Consider the following 22,164-nt stretch of genomic DNA (forward strand, 5'->3'; position numbering starts at 1 on the left):
CAGAGCTGGAGAATGCTCTAGGCTTCGGGGGAGGGAATCCTACAAATCCAGTCTGGGCAACTGAATAAGTTTATGTGTGTTAGGATCGCCTAGGCTTCTTACAATAATAAACAACCCACAAATCAGAGTGGACTAACAACATCAAAGCTTGTTTTCACTCACATTATGCACCCAACACTTTGAAATCCCTTAGGTACCCAGGCTTCATCTTAGCTGCATCCCAACCCTGGTTACATGAGCAGCTCAATGGTGGGGGAAAAGCAAATCACACACTGGCTCTAAAAGCATCTGCCTGGACATGATGAATGGCATGTAAACTCACATTCCATTGGCCAAAACTAGTCACATGGTTCTAACTTCCAGGGCATGAGGTGTCATCTTCACATGTTCCTACAAGAGTAGTAGTCATTTCTATAAAGAGCCCTAATGATATTCATATGTTTCAGAAGCATCGTACCAGCTACTTTTCACTATGGGCATCTGTCAATGCCAGCTCTAACTTCCCTATTTTTTTTTTTTTAATGATTTATCTTTGAGAGAATCTCCACAGGACAAAAATGCATAAGAAGAGGGTAGTGAACTTATTTGTATGGAATTTTCTTTTTTCCTTTTCTTTCCTTTTTGATTTTTTTAAGCGGGAAGGCTTTTTTATTTCTTATATTAGAACTTGCACTAAAGGTGAGGCAGCTCTCTTTAATTCAGTTCAACAAATATTTTTAAGTGAGACTTGGTGTGGGGATATTGAACTTAAAAAGGTAAATAGAGTATGCTCCCTCTTGCAAAGGATATTGTTATTTAGTGAGGAAATTATTCAAATCAGAATAAAGCAAGACAATACAAACTAAATTCTGAAAGTGAGGAATAGGTACAGAGTTACAAGAGTTGTGAGCACTTAATTCTAAACTGGGGAGGGTATCTTGCAATGTTGGCCCTCAGGAGTTTAAAGATGATGATCCAGTAATAAGAGGTAGGGAGACAGAAATTGCATTTGCGTATTTCCATGAGACAGAAAATATCAGTGTTCTATGTATCAAAAAACAGAAGGAGCAGACTAGAAGAGGTGGATGGAGGGAACACCCCAAAGTCCTGTTTCATGGAAGACGTGACTCTGATCTGGCCCTGAAATATCAGGTGGCCGCAGAGTATGTCAAGCAAATACTTACCATCTGGTGCTTTACCATCTACACCAAACTAATAAGAGCCTCTGCTTCTGCATTCCTGAACCAGATCAATACCGGGCAAGCTGATGGTACTCCCGGTCTCGACTTGAATGTGGCAGAAGCCTGGGAGCTGGGATACACAGGGAAAGGTGTCACCATTGGAATTATGGACGATGGTGAGTATTCCAAAGGCTTCACTCATCTGGAACCAAGTGTGTCTTTTGCATGTCTCTGGAACGGAAAAGAGCCATCGTTTGGGAGATGCTAGTCAGAGGCAGGGCCAGAGGCTGGGCATGGTCATGTATACTGTGGCGACATCCTTGCCCTCCTCACATCAGTGATCCTCAAGCCCTTCACAAATACGTACTGAATTAATAAGTTTACATTTTTTTAATGAACAAATGAAAGTTGACAATCACTGAACTATAATTTTTCATTGGGGCCACTGGACTTCCCTGGTGCCTCAGTGGTAAAGAATCCCCCTGTCAACGCAAGAGACGTGGGTTCCATCCCTGGGTTGGGAAGATCTCCTGGGGAAAGAAATGGCAACCCACTCCAGCATTCTTGCCTGGGAAATCCCATGGATAGAGGAGCCTGGCGGGCTACAGTCCATGGGGGTCACAAAAGAGCCAGACAGGACTTAGAGACTAAACAACAACAGCAGCAAACATTGCTTATATCTTACCTTGAAACAACTTCTAAACCTGTTTATATTTACCACCTATGTCTCTAGATTCACACTGTTCAATGTAGTAGCCACTAGCCATATGTGGCTATTTATATTTAAGTTTTAATTAGTTAAACCTAAATACAATTAAAAATTCAGTTCCTCAATCACATTCGCTTCATTTCAAGGTCTCAATAACCACATGGGGCTAGTGGCAGTTCAATTCCACTTCATTTCTATCATCATGGAAAGTTCCATTAGGCAGTGTGGCTCTAGATCCCCAAAATAGCTTTTTAGTAGCAGGATTGGCATTTGGAGCATTTTGACTTTATTGCTGCTTTCAGAATGAGCCCTGGTAAAGCAAACTGACTACAATTTACTATACTTGCCCCCCTGTAATGTTAATTCTATCCCACATGCCTGCCCGACAAAGATTTAGCAGAGCTTTATTTTTTATAGATCATGATATGAAAACCAAAGGGTTTGATGAACTGCTGTTTTTCTAACTACAAGTGCTGTTGGCTCTGCCAAGATCCTGGAGTAACTCTACCCTGCAGGCTTCTCATTGGGAATGCACTTTCACCTTTCACCAGCCGTCTGGATCCTCCATAAAAGCTCCACTGGGCAGTATTGGTCCAATTACACGTAAAGTCTGTACAGAGATGAAGCAATGGAGCCTTTCTCTTCTCAAGATCCTCAAAGAATATGATGTGTTTTAAAGCAAGCCTTTGAAGCAGGATTGATGGAAAATAAGGATAGACAGCGTGCTTAAAACCGGCGTGTCTTTGTGCGGGCTCAGTTAAATATCGACATGAAAACAATGCCGTCTTTTCTGAGGTGTGAGATGTTTTGAAGTGGAGGCAAAAGCTTTCTCCAGTGGCCGAGGGCTTTCACAGGAAAAAAAGGAGCTCTCACAAGAGTGAGTGTGTGTGTGTGTGTGTGTATGTGTATGCACACACTCATGCCAATGTGGGCAGCTTACCTGTTTTTACTTCCTGATGCTTTGGCTCAGAAAGCACCACGGTTGAGGACAGCTCACCTAGGAGAAAGATGCATGTAGGTTTGGGGGGAACCTGCCTAGGTTATGCTGGAATCACCATTTCATCACCAAGCATCCGGGGGATCAGAGCAGGACCCTTAAAAGTGGTCACAGGCAGGCACCGTGCTCTTAACAAAACCTCCAAAGCTCAACTGAACTGTTAACATTGTAGCGAAGGATATGAACAGGGAGCCCTTTGTTGATTCCCTGAGTGCTCCAGAACTGCCAGCGATTCCTGAGGATTTGGACTGTTGTAATGCCTGGAGAATCCCAGGGACGGGGAAGCCCGGTGGGCTGCTGTCTGTGGGGTTGCACGGAGTCGGACACGACTGAAGCGACTTAGCAGCAGCAGCAGAGTAGACTTTTGGAGAAGGAAATGGCAACCACTCCAGTACTCTTGCCTGGAAAATCCCATGGACAGAGGAGCCTGGTAGGCTGCAGTCCACGGGGTCGCTAAGAGTGGGACCGGACTGAGTGACTTCACTTTCACTTTTCACTTTCAAGCATTGGAGAAGGAAATGGCAACCCACTCCAGTGTTCTTGCCTGGAGAATCCCAGGGACGGAGGAGCCTGGTGGGCTGCCATCTGTGGGGTCTCATAGAGTCGGACACGACTGAAGAGACTTAGCAGCAGCAGCAGCAGAGTAGACTTTCAAACTAATGACAAAATACTAATGGTTTATGAACAAAAATATAACCAAGTATTTGTCATTCGTGCACCATATTGCATCATGATTGTCTGGTGATGAGTCAGCGCCCCCTGTAGACTGCAAGCCTTAGGTGGCTATTCAGCTCTGGTTCTGTGTCTATATGTCTGTGTTTTTTCCAAGACCTGCATAGAACCTGGCATTCATTGCTGAACGTAAACCTGTAAATGAAAACAAGAATTAATCCATTAATCATACAAGAATTGAAAAATAAATAAGCTGATTAAGAAGATGTACTCAGTGCCTTCCACCTCAAAAGATAATGAAATATACCCAAACATTGAAATACTATTTAATTACCAGGTTATCATTTTCATGCTTAGTTCATTATTACTTTTCTGGATCACATCTGTCATCCTTAATCCATCCATCAACAATCTTCTTCCTCAGACCAAAGTCTGTGTCTGTTCTGACTTAACATTCAGTCTTCCACTTAACCTAATTAAAGATCCTTCATTTTAATTAGGCTAAATTTATCTTGTTTTGATTCTGATTTCCTTCTGTCTTCAAAGTATCTCTTGGCTTCAATATTTTCCCATCACAGAGATGAGACTACCACATCTTAGAAAATTCCTCTCCTAAGTAACTGGAATCATCAGAACAGGAAGCCGTATTTTAAAAAATAACTGTTAGGGAAAAAGAAAGGTATTCTCTGCATGTGTGCGTATCTTTTCAAGTTATCTGTTTGTAACAACATGTTTTGCCTAACAATGAGTGCACAGAATGTAACCAATTTCAACAAACATATAGGACAATTTAATATCAACACAACACTCTAAAACCAAGTTGTTATTATTGTTCAGTCACTCAGTCATGTTGAATTTTTGCAACCCCATGGACTGCAGCACACCCGGCCTCCCTGTCCTTCACTATCTCCCAGAGTCTGCTTACACTCAGGTTCATGAAGTCAATGATGTCATCCAACCAACTCATCCTCTGTCACCCCTTTCTCTTCCTGCCCTTAGTCTTTTCTAATGAATCAGCCCTTTGCCTCAGGTGGCCAAAGTATTGGAGCTGCAGCTTCAGCATCAGTCCTTCCAATAAATATTCAGGACTGATTTCCTTTAGGATTGACTGGTTTGATCTCCTTGCAGTCCAAGGGATTCTCAAGAGTCTTCTCCAACACCACAGTTCAAAAGCATCAATTCTTTGGCACTTAGCTTTCTTTATAGTCCAACTCTCACATCCATACATGACTACTTCAAAAACCATAGCTTTGACTAGACAGACCTTTGTAAGTAAAGTGACGTCTCTGCTTTTTAATATGCTGTCTAGGTTTGTCATAGCTTTCTCCCAAGGAAAAAGCATCTTTTCATTTCATGGCTGCAGTCACTGTCTGCAGTGATTTTGGAGCTCAAGAAAATAAAGCCTGTAAACTTTTTGAAATATTTCTTCTTCTCTGCACCATCCACGAAATTCTAGAAATGTGGTCAGTGAAGGTACTGATGAGGATGCAAGGAATGTAATTGGTTATGTGTTTACTGCAAGCTAAACACTTTCAATGAACTGGCTCTGACCTTGAAAACTGCTTTTCGAGGAGAACAGTACTTCCGTTTCAAAGATGAGGAAGCTGAGACTCAGAGAGTCTATGTGGCCAGAGTCACACAAACATTTCAGTGCCTGAGCCTGGATAGAACTGGATCTGGTAGTCTCACAGCCTGTGCTTGTCCCCAGCTCCATCCCATAGCCTACACTGACCTCTCTGAATCAGGGTCCAGAACAAAGGTCTGAAACTTTAAAAATATTAGCCTTTATATCATCCTCCCCCTGTCTTCCTGCAGTTTGGGGGAGCAGGGTAAAAGAGGTGGAAGAGAAGGGCCTGGCTATAGTCTCCCAAACTGTAGACAGCAGTTGCTTCTGATGTGAAAACATCAGTAGATCAGTGACCTCCCAGTCCAGGAATTACTTGTGCAACCAGAAAAAAAAAAAAGGAAAACTTCTTTTTAAAAATATACATTTGGATGCAAGTTCTTTTTTTCAGAACAAAGCTACAATGTGGCCCGGCCTTGTTATGCATGCAGTAAAGACAATCGACACTTAATGATGATCAAGACTTAATGATGCCTCTGGCTTGCAAATATTGCAACCCAATAGAGTTACTGATGCCTCTGGAATAAGACCACACTGTTTTCACTCCTACTGGGTTGAGAAAAAAGCAAGCACCTTGCCTGAAGTCACTCAGCCAGTCAGCAGCATGGTTGGGATTAAAACTCTGGTCCTTGACTCCAAAGTCTACACTCATAACCATGATACTAAGTAGTGCAGGAACCCAGCCAATCTCTGAGAGGGCTGGATGCTCTGATGTTGTTGCTGCTTTTCAATGATTAGATGATACTACAGACCTGGATGAGAGCTTTGCAATTTTCCCTTTGAAGTTCCACAGTGCTTTCTGAGATCTACATGTTGATGGAACCCAGCAGCGTCAGGGACCATAATCCTACTGTTGCAGTGACCCTTGGACAGCAAGACAGGCCACAAGCAGGAGAAAGCACAGGACTCCCACCAGGAGACTCATGGTCTCGGGCTCCCTGGAAAGCTTTCTGCAAAAACAAGAACCAAGTCCCACCTGGGACACCTCCAGGAAGCCACTTGCCCTTTGCCTAATGGTTTTTCTCACCAAGCCATGTTTCTCTTGTTATTTCCGTGCCTGGCAGTGCTCTCCTAATCCACTGCTGTCTGAGCCCTGTTAAATAATCACCGCTTTTCCTCCCCAGGGCAGGCTTCATTTCAGAAGAAATGCCAACTGATGCTTCAGAAATGTCAGGACTTCCACAAATCTCTCTTAGATCACTTCTCTGATGAGACGTCCATCTTGGGGCCACTAAGCTAACATTTGTGTCAGAAGTGTTATGCTAGGGCCACGAGCTGTGACTGGCTTCACTCCTCTGACACATCCGGTGGCCCCTGGCTCTACATGGGTTGGCGGGGGCAGCGCCCTCCCCCAGGGGTATGTGAGGCGGGGGCCCAGCGCTCACCCCCTCACCATCTTCTGACACCCACACAGAAGGCGCCTTCTTGAGCAGCTTTCCTGAAGACACACAGCAGGTATTAACACTCTGTTCCTGTGTTCTTGTCTTTTCACAGGAATCGACTATCTCCACCCGGACCTGGCCTCGAACTACGTAAGTGCACGCTGCCCTGTGTGGGGAATCACACGTGTCCTGAATGCTCTGGTGCCCCAGGTGGTGGGAGGACACACGCACGCACACACACCTGCCTGCACGTAGGCCACACCCAGGGCACACGGGTACCCGGCACACAGGTACCCTGCACACGCACGCATGCCAGACGGCCCATCTTGTGGAAGCCGCAGCTCGAGTCAAAGACAGACAGATGGGGCATGGGGCCCGGAGTAGGCAAGGTGAGTGAGTTCAGAGGGAAAAAGAAGGAAACGAGGTCTGAAAGAACAAAGTGTCAAGAAAGAAAACGTAGAGGGAGCAGGGAGAGAGGGCCTTGGAAAAGTTTAAAATCAGCTCCAGCTGAGGACATTGACTGGAGGGTGGAAATGAGCCATTTGGGTTCTTGCTGGACAAAACGGATGGCAAAAAGCCCAAGAAGGCAACAACTCGCACGTCACCCACAGCTCTATGAGAGCAAGCATGCCACTTTCTTAAGATTATCTTTGTCCTGATGAGCTCTGCACACTGACTTTCCCCACAAATCCAAATATGGCATATAGCATCCCTTGACAGAGGAGAAATATTAACAGGGAATCACAGTAAATGTCTGGGCTCTGACTTTTGACCCAGCAAGTCACCTGCTGACTCCTGATAAGATCTACAAAGCCTTTAAACTTAAGTGATCGCTTTACTATAACCCCAGGGAGTATACCATTCAAGCATCAGTGTAGTCACTTAAAATAACCCAAACTATTACTACGCTATATTTCTCCTACAACTTCCAGATCTAGGTATTTTTTAAAAAATATATTTTGGTGGCTGAGAAGACTCATATATTTAGAGAATATAGATTTAAATAGAGGAAAGATGATTAACAAGAAGAAATATTTGGGGATCCATGTTCTTCCTAGAAGGTGTGAGTGTCCACACTGCAAAACAAGAAGGGAGATTTTACATGCGTGTGGTGGACAGGAAATCGGGAAGCAGAACACAGACATGCTGGGTTTCTATTGATCTCGTGGGCCTTGTCAATCTAGAAGAGTGCACACTGGGCTGAGCATCTTTTTTAATGGAAAAAAAAAGTTAAATTAAGCATCGGTGTTGTCCAGCCAATGTGCCTCCAGAGAGAAACGACAGACATCAATCCAAAGCTCATTGGATGGATGGGAATCCACTCTGCTAGATCAGGCAATAAAGAACTGGGACTTCCCTGATGGTCCAGTTGTAAAGATGTCACCTTTCAACACAAAGGGTTTAGGTTCCATTCCCTTTTTGGAGAGCTAAGACCCCACATGGCTTGGGGTCAAAAAACCAAAAGGTAAAACAGAAACAATAATGTAACAAATTCAGTAAAGGCTTTAAAAAATAGACCAAAAAAAGGAAGGAACTGTCTAGGAGCTGTATCAATAGATTCAGACTCCCAACCATCTGCAAAGTCTAAGGACAGCAGTTGCTCCTCCTCTCCAACCTCCCTGCTGGTACACAGAGCCACTGCCTGGCTGTTCCTCCACTTCCTTGGAGGGACCACCCCATGTAGGGCCTTGTCCATCTCCTTGAAAGCCCCATGTTTGCATTCACGTGTCCAGCTCTTCTCGACTCCATGGACTGTAGCCCGCCAGACTCCTCTGTCCATGGACTTTTCCAGGCAAGAATACTGGAGTGGGTTGCCGTTTCCTTCTCCAGGGGATCTTCCCCATCCAGGGATGGAGACACCTCTTGTGTCTCCAGTATTGGCAGGCCGATTCTTTACCACTTTTGACAGAGGAGAAATATTAACAGGGAATCACAGTAAATGTCTGGGCTCTGACTTTTGACCCAGCAAGTCACCTGCTGACTCCTGATAAGATCTACAAAGCCTTTAAACTTAAGTGATCGCTTTACTATAACGATAACCTGGACTACTCCAAAGCCCTACCTCCCCCAGAAATGCAGAACCGTGGAGAGTTTGCCAAGGAGAGGTGGAGAGATGCATGTGCCTCGTTTTCTTCAGGTTCTGATCTTGGAGGCCCTCCCTTATGGAGAAATGGTAGGGACAACCAGTTGCAGGCAGAGGTTCAGCCTCAGGGCTGCCCTTGCAACTGAGGCACTTCTAGTCTCCTCCCTGGATGAGTTCCTCTTGCAGCGTCTACGGCATCACTGTGGAGTGGCTGCCAGTCAGGCTGGACAGTGGGCAGCACATGCCTCTCTCTTTCTAAGGCCACTTTCTGCCCTTACTGGAGATTGACCTGGCCACCCCTGCTCAGCCCAAGTGTTTATGTGACAGCTGTTCCCAGCACCAGTCACCAGATTAACAAGAGACAGTAATTCAACACCAGTCACCAGATTAACAAGAGATAGGAATTCAACACCAGTCACCAGATTAACAAGAGACAGTAATTCAAGTGGGAAAAAATTCTTTCGGGGCTCTGATGAATGGTAGGTACCATGCCAGTGGACAGTGTCATTCACCTGCCAAAAACTCTCATCTGAAATTGGGAGAGTGAAAGATACATATTGAAGGGCATTAGCTCCCCTCAAATCTGCAATATCAGAACACATCTGAAAAGTCTATGAGTTCTTTGAGTGCCATTTTCTTTTTTTCCTTTTCTTTCCTTTGTTTCTTTCCAAAACAAATGTTTCTAATTAAACAATAAATACATGTCCTCTATAGAACATGCGGAAAAACATAAAACAGATTCAGAGCTAGCTATATCACCGTTCTTAACATTTTGGCATATTTTGGACTTCATTTCTGTGTGTTTATTTCTAATAAAATTGGGCTCTTGTTGCTTATACAGTATCCCCCACTTCCATGTGTTATGTCATGATATTTTTATATTATCAAATCATCTTCAAAACCTGATTATAAAAGCTATATAGTATTGCCTCATGTGGTAATTTACTTAAACTCTCCAATCCCCAATAATTGGACAACTAGGTTGCCTCCAATGGGCATCTCACTCTTAGAGAGATAGTGATGGATGGTGACAAGGGTGGTTGAGGGTCTCCAAACCACAACAAGCTAAGGAGAGTGAAAAGAATTTGGGGGGGGGGGGGGGGGAGGAAACCACAACTTAAGAAGCACATTAAATACGTTTTCAAGCATTTCCAGTTCTCTAGAATGGATGAGGCATTCAACATGTTCAGTAGTTTCTCCCATGAAAATTCCCACCAATGTGTGACCATTGCAGGAGGATTTTAGTTCAGTTAAAGCAAAAACGAATGACTAAGGAGTAAATAAAAAGCATTAGCTCCTCCAGGAAGTAATGAGCTCTCCTGACCTGAGAATGTTCATGAAGAGCATTGATGGCCATTTGGCAGGGTTGTTGAAGAAATGACTTAAACTAGATGACATCTAAGACCCAAATGGAAACTGTGAGCTCTGGAGAGAACTGCATGATTCAACAACTTCCAACCAGATGAAGGTCCATGTCTTCAGCACTCACCAAATTCACTCACAAAACACTTTTAACTTTACGAAGTGAGTATATCTAACTATACGTGCCTTTGAAAATGTCCTCTGTCTTTGGTAGAAGTGAGAAAACTGAACCCCCAAATAACTCATCCTTAACTCCTCAGCGGAAAACCTGAACCAGCTAGTTTTCACCAGTCACGTGTCTCCTTCACTCTGGATAGAGTTGAGAGTGACAACTTTAAAGCTACTTTAAAGCAACTTTAAAGCTGCCAGATTTGTCTTCTTTATTTTTAATTAAAAATTTTACACTACAATTAACAGAATGAGGATGGCAAGTGGAGTAGACCTGCCCAAGAGGGCAGTGAAGTCAGTGGATGGTGATAAACTAGAAAATTGTTTGAGCAAAGGATTAACAGGCAGCTTCACACCTTGTTAGGTGACTTAATGGCTTGGATTCGAGAACTAGCCAGTGCTCTTCTAGAGAAATGTACTTACTTTGGGAAGGTCCACATTTGGGTTCCAGCCAAAGCAGACCTGAGACAGGGTTTGAGGGCAAGTGGTTTATTTGGGAGGTGACTTTAGGAAGCAAGATAAGAGGCAGACAGCACGAGACGCAAGAAGGAAGGCAGCCGGCAGGAGGTGCATTTCAGGCAAGTCACCATGGCAAACCAGCTGGAACTTAATCCCACTGGGGCATCTGTGAGCACATGCTGGGCACCAGAGTTCTCCCCCACGGGGTGGGACACCTGGAAGCTGGGGTGTTTCCACTGCAGCTCCCATCAGTCACTGCTGAGGGCTGCTCCCAGGGGACGTTAAGACCCCAGCACCTCTGCCCTCCCCAACATCTCAGGAAGGGCCCTCCACAAACAGAAGTGGGAATAGGCAGCTGGAGCCCTTCAAGAATGTGGAAACGACAGGCTGGGTCCTGGCAACATCTGCCTGAGGGAGGGTGACTTGGCAATTTATTAAAGGTTAAAATAAACAGAAATGTGCTCAGTGAGAAATAAAAGCCCCTATCAGAGGCTCTTAGACAAAAGGACAAAAACTTCTTCATAATCAAACCAGGAAAAATGTTTCCCAGAGCAGAATTATTATCAAATCTTGTTTATTCTGTGTATTAAAAGACAAGACTCAAGGTAGGCTGGTCGTCCAACATTCTTTCCATTTGAACTGAGAATTTAAATCCTCTGAAAGCTGCAAATTAATATATAAATGTAAGTGAAAGTGACGTCGCTTAGTCATGTCCGATTCTTTGCAACCCCGTGGACTGTAGCCCAGCAGGCTCCTCCGTCCATGGGATTCTCCAGGCAAGAATACTGGAGTGGGTTGCTATTTCCTTCTCCAGGGGATCTTCCTGACCCAGGGATCGAACCTGGGTCTCCCACATTGCAGACAGACACTTTAACCTCTGAGCCACCAGGGAAGCAATTAGTGTTAATTTAATTCAACAGCACCACCCTAAATCTGTTGAGTGTTAGGAGCACGAAATGATAGTGGCCACTTCCACTGTTGCTCTGTTGTTCTCTGATTGAATTTAACCTGAGGATCCACTCTCTCTGGTAAACACTCACTATTCCAAATAAATAATGTCTCTTCATCTCAATAGTAACAACATGAAATGAGTCTTGGCCAAGTCCCTATTTCAAACCAAGCTGAAATCAGTGTTCCTTTACCCAGCCTCTCTGGAGAAACGGTCTGGATATGGGCTCCACCTCAATCAGATGGCCATAACTTGGGCTCACTGTGGGTGAGTCCCGAGGAAGAGAAACCAGACACAGAGGTTCTTCAGAGGAGCCTGTGGTCCATGAGGACATAGGCCTGCGGCGTGACTTGCAGGTGAGGGGTGGGCAGGCAGCGGGGGTCATTGTCTTTGTGCTGGGTGGTCCCCTGCAGCAATGATCTCGTGTTCATGGTGCAGCTCCAAGCCTGGGGTCCTCCCAGGCCTGCAGGACAGGCAGGTGTGACCGAGGTGGCAGCTTTCGGGGTGTGGGACAGGTGAAGCCGAGCCTCTCCACACAGAGCAGGGCCAGGCAGGGCGTGGGGCTGACACCGGAGGAGCGGCTGGCACACCCCGGGGCCAACATGGAGACTGAGTGAACCCTGAGCGCGACTCCCAGCTCCCCGGCTCACAGACGTGCAACCTTAGACTCACCAAGTAAACCTCTGTGAACTTTAACTTCCTATCAGGTGTGCTGTGAGGTATCATTGAAAGACCGTGTGTGTATCTCCTGTGTGCTCAGTCGCTCAGTCGTGTCCGACTCTTTGCGACCCCGTGGACTGTAGCCTGCCAGGCTCCTCTGTCTGTGGAATTTCCCAGGCAAGAACACTGGAGTGGGTTACCATTTCCTTCTCCAGGGTATCTTCCGCACCTGGGGATCAAACCCGAGTCTCCTGCATTGCAGGTGGATTCTTTACCACTGAGCCATCTGGGAAGCCCCTGAAAGATAACAGATGCTCAATTAACATCCATTTCTTTCTGAAAAAAGTTGAGATGACACAGGCAGCCTGTCCCGATGGAGAAACAGGGACACGAGCTTAACGTTATCAAAAGAGAAAACAGGGCACCTCCAGACTCAATGTAAGACTGTGAGGCTAGGAAAGCAGAGAATGCAAGGTGAAGGTTACCCAAGTCAATCTCAAACATGGATTTGAAAAAGAACATCCAAGCCAACAGAAGAAACAGGGAGAGAGGACCCTTTGCTCAAAGCCCAGATGGAAGGAAGAGGTCCCACTGACATATTAGGGTCATTTTTATGCAGCAGCTGTACAGTTTCCCGTGCTAGACCCTCTTCCAGGTCCTCTCACAGTGACTGAGGCCATCCCAGCCTAAGAGAAAACAAATTTGTCTGGCCCCATCCCAGACCTACAGAAACAAAATCTCTAGGAATAAGCCTCATCACATGTATTTCTTTGACAATATTCCCAGATTTTGAGTGCTGAGAATTGATGCTTTTGAACTGTGGTATTGGAGAAAACTTTTGAGAGTCCCTGGGACTGCAAGAAGATCCAACCAGTCAATCCCAAAGGAAATCAACCCTGACTATTCATTGAAAGGACTGATGCTGAAGCTGAAACTCCAATACGTTTGCCACCTGATGCAAAGAGTTGACTCATTGGAAAAGACCCTGATGCTGGGAAAGATTGAAGGCAGGAGGAGAAGGGGATGACAGAGGATGAGATGGTTGGATGGCATCACTGATTCGATGGACATGAGTTTGAGCAAGCTCCGGGAGATGGTGAAGGACAGGGAAGCCTGGTGTGCTGCAGTCCGTGAGGTGGCAAAGAGTCAGACACGATGACTAAACAACAACCAGATTCTGATGGTTCACCTCATCATTTGTTTTGACACTTTCCTCATTCATTCATCCATTTATTTACTCAACAATGCTATTTCCAACAAATGTATGACCCTGTTGCAACCAGATCACAAGCTCTTTGTAGGGAAGTGTGTACCTTTTCAATTTTGTGTTCTTTTTATCATTTAGCACAGCACTGAGCAGGCATTTAATGAATCTGTGTCAAATTGCTTTGCATATTAATCAATCACAATTGCATATTAATTAGTCAATCCTTTTGCAAATGAGATCAGGACCTCAATCGCGTGTTGGGCCTCTGTTAGTAGTGATGGGAAACGCTGGGGTACAGCCCTCATCCACCTCCACCCTGTGCTGCATCACCTGTGTCACTCGTGAGGGGCACAGAGGACCACGGAGGTTAACTGAGGTTTCCCCCACACTCCCTCACCCACCCCTGTGGCTGAAGACCTGGAGAGAACATGATTCTCAGCATGGATAATCCACCTACAGATAAGCAAGAGCTCCTTTTCTGTAATGCTTAGAACTTCCGAGGTTGGTAGGAATGAAAGTAAGTTCTCAGATGGGAGAAGACAAATTATGCTCTTTGTTTCAGTTCAAAATTTGGAACATTATTTATGCTCCAGGGTTGTAATTTCACCAACGGAAGTTCTTGGAAAAGAAAAGAGGCCACCCCCTAGGACCTGTATTTTTCCACTCTTTTGATGGGCTCCTAACTGTGACTGGCTTTGAAGAGGGGCCTTTGGAGCGCCCTGAAGGGCTGTCAGAACACAGCCTGCAGCAGGTAGCTTTGAGCTTGGGCCCTGTGCTTGCCGGGAAGCTGCCATGATAAAAGGGTGGCAGCCGGAAGTGACCAGGCCTCAGTCCTGAATGACTCAGATGCTAAGAAGTATTGATTGCATGCATCGCTTCAGGCTTTTAGGCTGATTAATATTTAAATAAAGCACATTAATATTGCATATGCAATTGAGGTTGAAACAACCTTTGTTGGAAGAAGGAGCTGGGTTTCTTTTGATGTACTCATTAATGCTGGCCAGATCACCGTGAGCACTCGACCAGGAGGCCAGACTGAATATTGGGGGGTAAGAACCTTTTTTTAGATTTCCAACTCCAGGCAAAAGCCAAGAGGAAAAAAAAATCTGGTTAATTTTTCTGTATTGCTCAGTTGACTAGTTTTTTCCATTGAACCGAGTCAAAGGTTAAGAGAATCGTATTGAATTTCTACTGTGTTGAAGATACTGTGCAAGGTGCCTGAATAGTTGTATGAGAAATCTGGTCCCAGCCCTTGGGGAGCTCAAAGTTCAGTGTGAGAGGCACACCTGTAGATGTGACATGATATCATGACATCATGACACGTGCAGTGCTGACCCAGAAGGAAAAACACCACCCACAATGGGGAAGCAGAAAGGAGAATAAGCAAGTGGGCCCTGAAAGCTGGAGGCAGGAAGAGGCTTGAATGCATTTAAAGAGTGTTTTCCTGCGTCGATATAGCATGGGAACTCATCTAGAAGCTTGATCTACACGATACTGAGCAAAGGGTCATTGGCTTCTAATTGGTTTTTCATCTGGAGTTTTGTTTCTACCAAGAAGCCTAGACTATAAGTAACCTATTAAAATCATTTTCTTATCCCGAAATTTCCTAAAGGCCTGTGACAGCCTCTTCAACTAAATGTAAGTGACTTTAAGAACAAGATAATGTGTTCTTATTCTTTTGTTCATGAGAGACTCAACCAAAGGCTTCATTCCCCAAGGAGATCATTAATAGAAACTCTTCCGTTAATGAATGACTGGATAGATGGATGGTTGGATGGATAGATGCTAATAGTATTATTAGGCTTGGAGAGGTGTTTGTGTAAGTCCCTCACTCACTACAGGAGGAAACTGAGGCCCAGGATGAGGGTGAATGGCCAGAGGCCACACACCAGGTTAGAGAAGAGCTAGTCCTGGACTCGGGTCCCAATCCTGCGAACCTCACCGTTCACACCACATGGCCAAGGCGCACATCCGGCCAAATCTGGGCCTACTTGGGGAAGCCCTCTGAGTCCCTCTGCTGGAGCTTCAAGGCCCTCGGCCCCTCCCAGCCAAGTCCTCCTGACCCACACTCTGCACGGCTGCCCCTGCCTTCAGCCACCCGAGCGGGCCCTCGGGAGCAGAGTCTGCCTCTCCCACCCTTTGAACCTGATTTCTGCGTGCCCCGACCCTGGCAGCCGTCTGGCCTTGCCTCAGCTTCCGGTACCTGTTGCTCTATCTTGGAGGATTGCCCTGGGGCTCCTGGAACCTGCCCTGCCCCTCATACGTGGAGAGCTGGTGAGTCCGGGAATGTACATCCGGTCTTGGTACACCCGTTAATCTTCAGCTGCCTACAGGAGCATGAAGGCCTTGTCTCAGGTTGGGAAAACGCTAGGCTGTAACCAACCCTCCGGGGCCCCCTGCTGGACTCGCCTGAAATCACACCCAGGTTTGGCTTCCTTGCCTGTTCCAAGCTGCTTCCCACCCCCACCCTCCATCACTGGTTTCCCCTGGGAGCACATCTTTAATAAATCACTTGCCCACAAGCCTTCATCTCAGAGTCTGTGTTGGAATCCTGACCTCCTTACATTTGAACAGTCTGGAGCTTCAGGCAAAACAGCATTTTCCATCCTGCATGGCCAAGGCAGAGGGAATCTCTGACATAGCAATAAGATTAGCTTCTCAACCATGGTAACCCTGCTGGCTCGCAATCTACAGGAAATTATTTTTCACAAAGAAAGAACCCGTAATTACTAACCGATAATTAAAACCTGAAGCCAAGTGCAGGACGCCGGGCTTGACTTGGAGTCGTGTTGCTCACCACCGTCCCAAGGACGGCAGGGAGGTCTGTACCTTGAACATCGGGCACACAGCCCCTCCACACTGAGTGCTCTGCTGGGCGGAAGAATAGGATGTATTACAGTGTGTGGGAGATATTTTCATTAAGCTATGGAAATAGGAGGCCTATGTTTTATAGCTCAAACGTTGCCAATTTTTTTAAGTAAGAGGGTTAGTGTAAATCTCAGCTATTCAAGGAGCCCCAGCTTGAGGGATCCCACTGAATCACTGTGAGCAAAAATGCCTCATTCGAGCATCGTGGTCCTCTGTTTCCCCTTCTGTAAATCAGGGGTGACCATCTTCCCTGCTTCAGAATCAAAGGATTATAGTGATTGTTCACATTACTGATAAGAACAGTGGGTCTTTGCCCATCTATCCAAAAGTACACACGGAACTTCTCAGAGCTGCTGCAGGCATGGATACCCATCTGGTGCTGGACCTGGGCCTATCCTCCACCATCCCCCACAAACACACGCACACATGTTCTCTCTTGTCCTTGTAGAGAATGTTCCAGAAGACTCAGCGGGAAGGAGCCAGTGCTCTGTGGGTGCTGGCATGGTGACCAGCCATGCACTGAGTCACTGGATACAGTCAGTACCATGTTAGGATTCTTCCCAGGCACCTTACAAATAAAAATATATATATGTGTGTTCCTGTGAATAAGACTGTAGCTCAAGTTCATTAACACTTCAAAAACTAGTCACCTGCAAGCTATTGCAATTATCCTGTCCTCCTGTCCTACAGGATGATTTGGTTTAGGAGTTTTCACTGTTGCTTATTTCCACATGGTTTTCTTAATGTAGTAGTCTTCACGTTCGCCTGACACTTGCTTGTTTGATCTTGGTTCACATATCCTCACATGGAGAGTTGGTTGTTGGTAAGAGAGGGTAAGATCCCTCTTTTCTCCCTGCCTCAGTCCTGACATGTCCATCCTTTGGTATTGAGCAGCTTCTTCTGAACTGCAGAGATTCTCCACCCAGCATTTGTTAGAAGGTGCTGTGTGCCTGACTTTATGTTTTGCATGTATTATCACATTTAATCTGCATGTTAAAATAATAGAATAGATGGTAAAAGAATCTTCATGCAATGTGAGAGTCCAGGGTTCAATCCCTGGGTCAGGAAGTTACCCTGAAGAAGGGAATGGCAACTCACTCCAGTGTTCTTGACTGGAGAATTCCATGGACAGAGGAGCCTGGTGGGCTACAGTCTATGGGGTCGCAAAAAGTCAGACAAGACTGAGCAGCCAACACTTTCACTTTCTTCAGGCGCTTTTTACCCACCTCTCAAAGATAGGAAACTGAAGGTCAGAGAGGTTCATCATCTGCTTAGCTCACACAGTCGGCAAGGAGTGAGATGTGAAGTTTACCATCTGTCATGCAATTTTGTTGAACTTTGTTCAATTTAGCTCCCTTCCAGGCTCCCACCACTCAGCAAATGGCACCACCATGGACCAAGTGATGAAAGCCCTGAGAGTGGTCCTTGCCTCTTCTCTCCTCCTGTCTCCTGTCAGCTGGTCCTAGCCACACTGCAGCACACCTGCTTCTCTGCCTCCACCACAGGCATCCTGGACCAGGTCAGCATCACCTGCCTCCCGGACCTCAGAGAAGCCCCAGCTTCCTGCCACCACTTTGCCCTCTACAGTGCCCTCTCCCCCAAATCACCAGCATTATTGTAGAGGACAGTAATGACAAGAGGCCACGTCACTGCCCCAGTTAAACCATCTGGAGGCTCTTCCTGCACCCAGAGTCACACCCCTCCTTCCCAGCTTCAGCCACCCTTTCAACCTGTCTCCTCCTCCCTCACTATTTATCAAACTACAACTGCAAGATTTGCCCTGATTCGACACTTAGAAGGCTTATACCCTGAGTCTGTTTCAACCTCTGGTTTAGTCCCTTCCTAGTTCTTAAAGCCATTTGTAGTGAAAGTCGCTCAGTCGTGTCCGACTCTTTGTGACCCCCATGGACTATACAGTCCATGGAATTCTCCCCGCCAGAATACTGAAGTGGGTAGCCTTTCCCTTCTCCAGGGGATCTTCCCAACCCAGAAATTGAACCAAGGTCTCCTAAATTGCAGGCTGATTCTTTATCAACTGAGCTACTAGGGAAGCAGTGATTGTCTTTTGTGCCTTCCACTGGAATGTCAACTCTAGGAGCCTGGGGATCTTCTCTGTCTCATTCATCTCTTTGTCCTCAACAAGGCACCATGACCATGACCAGTATGTGTTGGATGACAGGCTAAAGAAGAAATGCTTTCCTTTTCCTTTTCTTTAGCCTTCATCCCTAATTTCTTCTGGCCATGCTTTCCCCTCACAAAACCCTTCTCCACAGCTTTGTTAGGCTCTTTCCATCCTGCTTATAGTAGAAATTATTTATATGCACCTTCATAAACACTGTGACAGGAAGCTTCTAGTCAGCACCACCAGGAGGGTCGTCTACACAGGAAATGAACACGTGTTAGTACTTGCTGGTTTCTGGGGAGAACTGCTGTATTTCTTCATAGCTGTAATCCAAGCCACAGGAGACCCAGACCCAGATCCAGGCTGACCTATGTGTCTTAAAAGAGGAATTAGAAAAAGCAACAGCCATTATTGTCTTGATGTTTAGCTCATTCATTTGTTTTAGGCAATGAACATAGCCAATCGACTTCAGCAAGCATGCCTTTTCAAGCTAAAAAAAAAAAAAGTCAACCTAGCTTTTTTCTACTCTGTTAAGTATCTTAAAGGTTTTGAAAATTGGAAAACAAAGCGGTCTGCGGATGTGTTCTTAGCTAATGACTTTGCTTATCCACCATTCCACCAGGAGAAGGGAATTCTGAAATATAGGAATGCTACACACAGGACTCGGAGAAGGAAATGGCACCCACTCCAGTACTCTTGCCTGGAAAATCCCATGGACAGAGGGGCCTGGTAAGCTGCAGTCCATGGGGTCGCTAAGAGTCGGACACAACTGAGCGACTTCACTTTCACTTTTCACTTTCACGCATTGGAGAAGGAAATGGCACCCACTGCAGTGTTCTTGCCTGGAGAATCCCAGGGACGGGGGAGCCTGGTGGGCTGCCGTCTATGGGGTCGCACAGAGTTGGACACGACTGAGCGACTTAGCAGCAGCAGCAGCATGCACAAGGCTCTCTAAAGAAACATGTGGTGTCACGTGTTCTCATTATTAATATTAAACTCCAGGCACCTTATATACAAAGCCTTCCAAAGGAAAACAAACCTGCCCTAGAAACAGAGCTCATAATTATAATCACAGATGCTATTTGTTCCTCACAGGGAATGCTTAAAATATCAATTTAAATGCAAATGAATCTTATCGTTCCAAATTAGGCTCATTCTATTGTGTTGAAATTAATATAGAAAATAATTTCGAACAGTAAATTATGAGTAATTAATATTGACACTGTGAAAAAATACACTTATTTTGATATTCCGAAGCGGAGCAGACTTGTCTGTTTGCTGTGTGTGCTGCGAGCAGTGCCCGGCAGGGCTAATTTGTGGGATTAACACAACAGAAAGGAGGGGCAGGAGACACATGGCAAGGATACATCCTAGCTATTCTTGGATCCAAAGAAAGCACACTTACGTGATACTCATTTATTTTATTCTGTTCCGGTCTCACCATGCAACATGTAGAATCCTAGCTCCCCAACCAGGAATGGAACTCGTGTCTCCTGTGGTGGAAGAACAGAGTCCTAAATACTGGACCACCTGGGAATTCCCACTTACCTGATATTTAAGAATAAATTATTCCAGGAATACTAAAGAGCTCAATTTAAAGAGTCAAAATCTTTCTCTCAAACATTAAAACAAAAAGGACCTTTGTCTCCTCTACCATCACATCTAGAGGTTGGCAAGCTACCATGCATAGATCATCCACCTCTTTTGCCAAATAAACTTTTATCAGACACACCCATTTGTTGATTGATTGTTGAGGACTGCTTTCATGGTACAATGGCCTTGTGGAGGGGTTGGAACAGAGACCATCTGACCTGCAAAGCCCGCAATTTTTACTATTTGACTCTTTTGAAAAAGTCGGCCAAAATCCCCTGATGGAACCAGCTGTGTACCAACAGTGTTTTTTGTTTTTTTTTTTTTTAAGAAACACCAGTCCGGTGAGTTGCAATGAGGGACCAATCATGGCTATTCCACTTCTTAGCCGTGGGGAATCTGACAAAATGTTACTTGTGTTGGAAGCATAGCCTTCTCGTTGGTAAGCTGAGAAAGTTGGACTCTTGCCTGCTGTAACTCTAAAATCTTATGACACTCTTCCCCTTTCCGATAAAATCACTGATTAAGAAACAGAAGCTGAATCGGTTTTCTAAGGAAATGAAATTGTCAAGTAGCTTGAATCTCCTTAACTTGCTTTTGAGAATGACTGGCATAAAGTCAAAGTTATGCTCCTTTCCCACGCATAACACTCTCTGCATTCACCACGGTGCCTGAGTGATTTCAGAGTTTTGCACTCGTTTACTGTCTCAGTTTGGCTTCCTCTGGAAACCCAGCCTGAGGCTTGAATTGTTTATCATGGTCCGAGGAAGCAGGGGTGGGAGAAGGAGTCCAGAGAGGGTGTGTATCAAGTTAGTGACCACCGTGGAGCTCAGGTGTGCTGGGAAATGCTGAGCTGTGGGTTAGAACTTGAGGGGGAAGAGTTGGGGTATTAATATACCAGCTCCCATCAGTCAGTCATTGCAGGTTGCTGCCAGGATTGAGGGTAGAGTAGTCTCCTCTTTGGGGCTGCCACAGTCATGGGTAGAATGGGCTCTGGAGATACAGAGATAAAAATGTGACAGAGGAAGGTTGAGTCAATATGCATTGAAAAGCTAAAAGCAAGAGTCATAAATGGGCTCTCCAGCGGCCAGCGGCATTTGCTCACACAAACCACATGTCTCCAAACTTTCCAATCATGCATCCCCATCTATAAAACTTTTAAGTAGGCTCTCCAAATATATTCATAGTTATTTATTCACACAGTGTATGTGCTACTGTAATAGTTAACTGTGCTCAGTTCAGCTCAGTCGCTCAGTCGTGTCCCACTCTTTGTGACCCCATGGACAGCAGCACAGCAGGCCTCCCTGTCCATCACCAACTCCCAGAGTTTACTCAAACTTACGTCCACTGAGTCGGTGATGCCATCTAACCATCTCATCCTCTGTCAGCCCCTTCTCCTCATGCCTTCAATCTTTCCCAGCATCAGGGTCTTTTCAAATGAGTCAGCTCTTCGCATGAGGTGGCCAAAGTATTGGAGTTTCAGCTTCAACATCAGTCCTTCCAATGAACACCCAGGACTGATCTCCTTTAGGATGGACTGTTTGTATCTCCTTGCAGTCCAAGGGACTCTCAAGAGTCTTCTCCAGCACCACAGTTCAAAAGCATCAGTTCTTTGGTGCTCAGCTTTCTTTATAGTCCAACTCTCACATCCATACATGACTACTGGACACACCATAGCCTTGACCAGACGGACCTTTGTTGGCAAAGTAATGTCTCTGCTTTTGAATATGCTGTCTAGGTTGGTCATAACTTTCCTTCCAAGGAGCAAGTGTCTTTTAATTTCATGGCTGCAGTCACCATCTGCTGTGATTTTGGAGCCCCCAAAAATAAAGTCAGCCACTGTTTCCCCATCTATTTGCCATGAAGTGATGGGACCAGATGCCATGATCTTAGTTTTCTGAATGGTGAGTTTTAAAGCCAAATTTTTCACTCTCCTCTTTCACTTTCATCAAGAGGCTCTTTAGTTCTTCTTCACTTTCTGCCATAAGGGTGGTGTCATTTGTATATCTGAGGTTATTGATATATCTCCCAGCAATCTTGATTCCAGCTTGTGCTTTATTCAGCCCAGCATTTCTCATGATGTACCCTGCATATAAGTTAAATAAGCAGGGTGACAATATACAGCCTTGACGTACTCCTTTTCCTAACTGTG

General features: G+C 45.4%; 1 protein-coding gene across 1 annotated transcript in view; it reads left to right on the plus strand.

Annotated features, from left to right (window-relative positions):
* PCSK2 (proprotein convertase subtilisin/kexin type 2) overlaps positions 1–22,164 on the plus strand; it is a 230,315-nt gene that overhangs the window by 125,872 nt on the left and 82,279 nt on the right. The window contains exons 4-5 of the mRNA XM_061126390.1: positions 1,228–1,336; positions 6,657–6,694. Coding sequence (XP_060982373.1) covers positions 1,228–1,336; positions 6,657–6,694 — 147 coding nt within the window. The remainder of the gene's footprint in view (positions 1–1,227; positions 1,337–6,656; positions 6,695–22,164) is intronic.

This window comes from Dama dama, chromosome 23 (genome assembly GCF_033118175.1).
Source record: "Dama dama isolate Ldn47 chromosome 23, ASM3311817v1, whole genome shotgun sequence".
Lineage (NCBI taxonomy): Eukaryota > Metazoa > Chordata > Mammalia > Artiodactyla > Cervidae > Dama > Dama dama.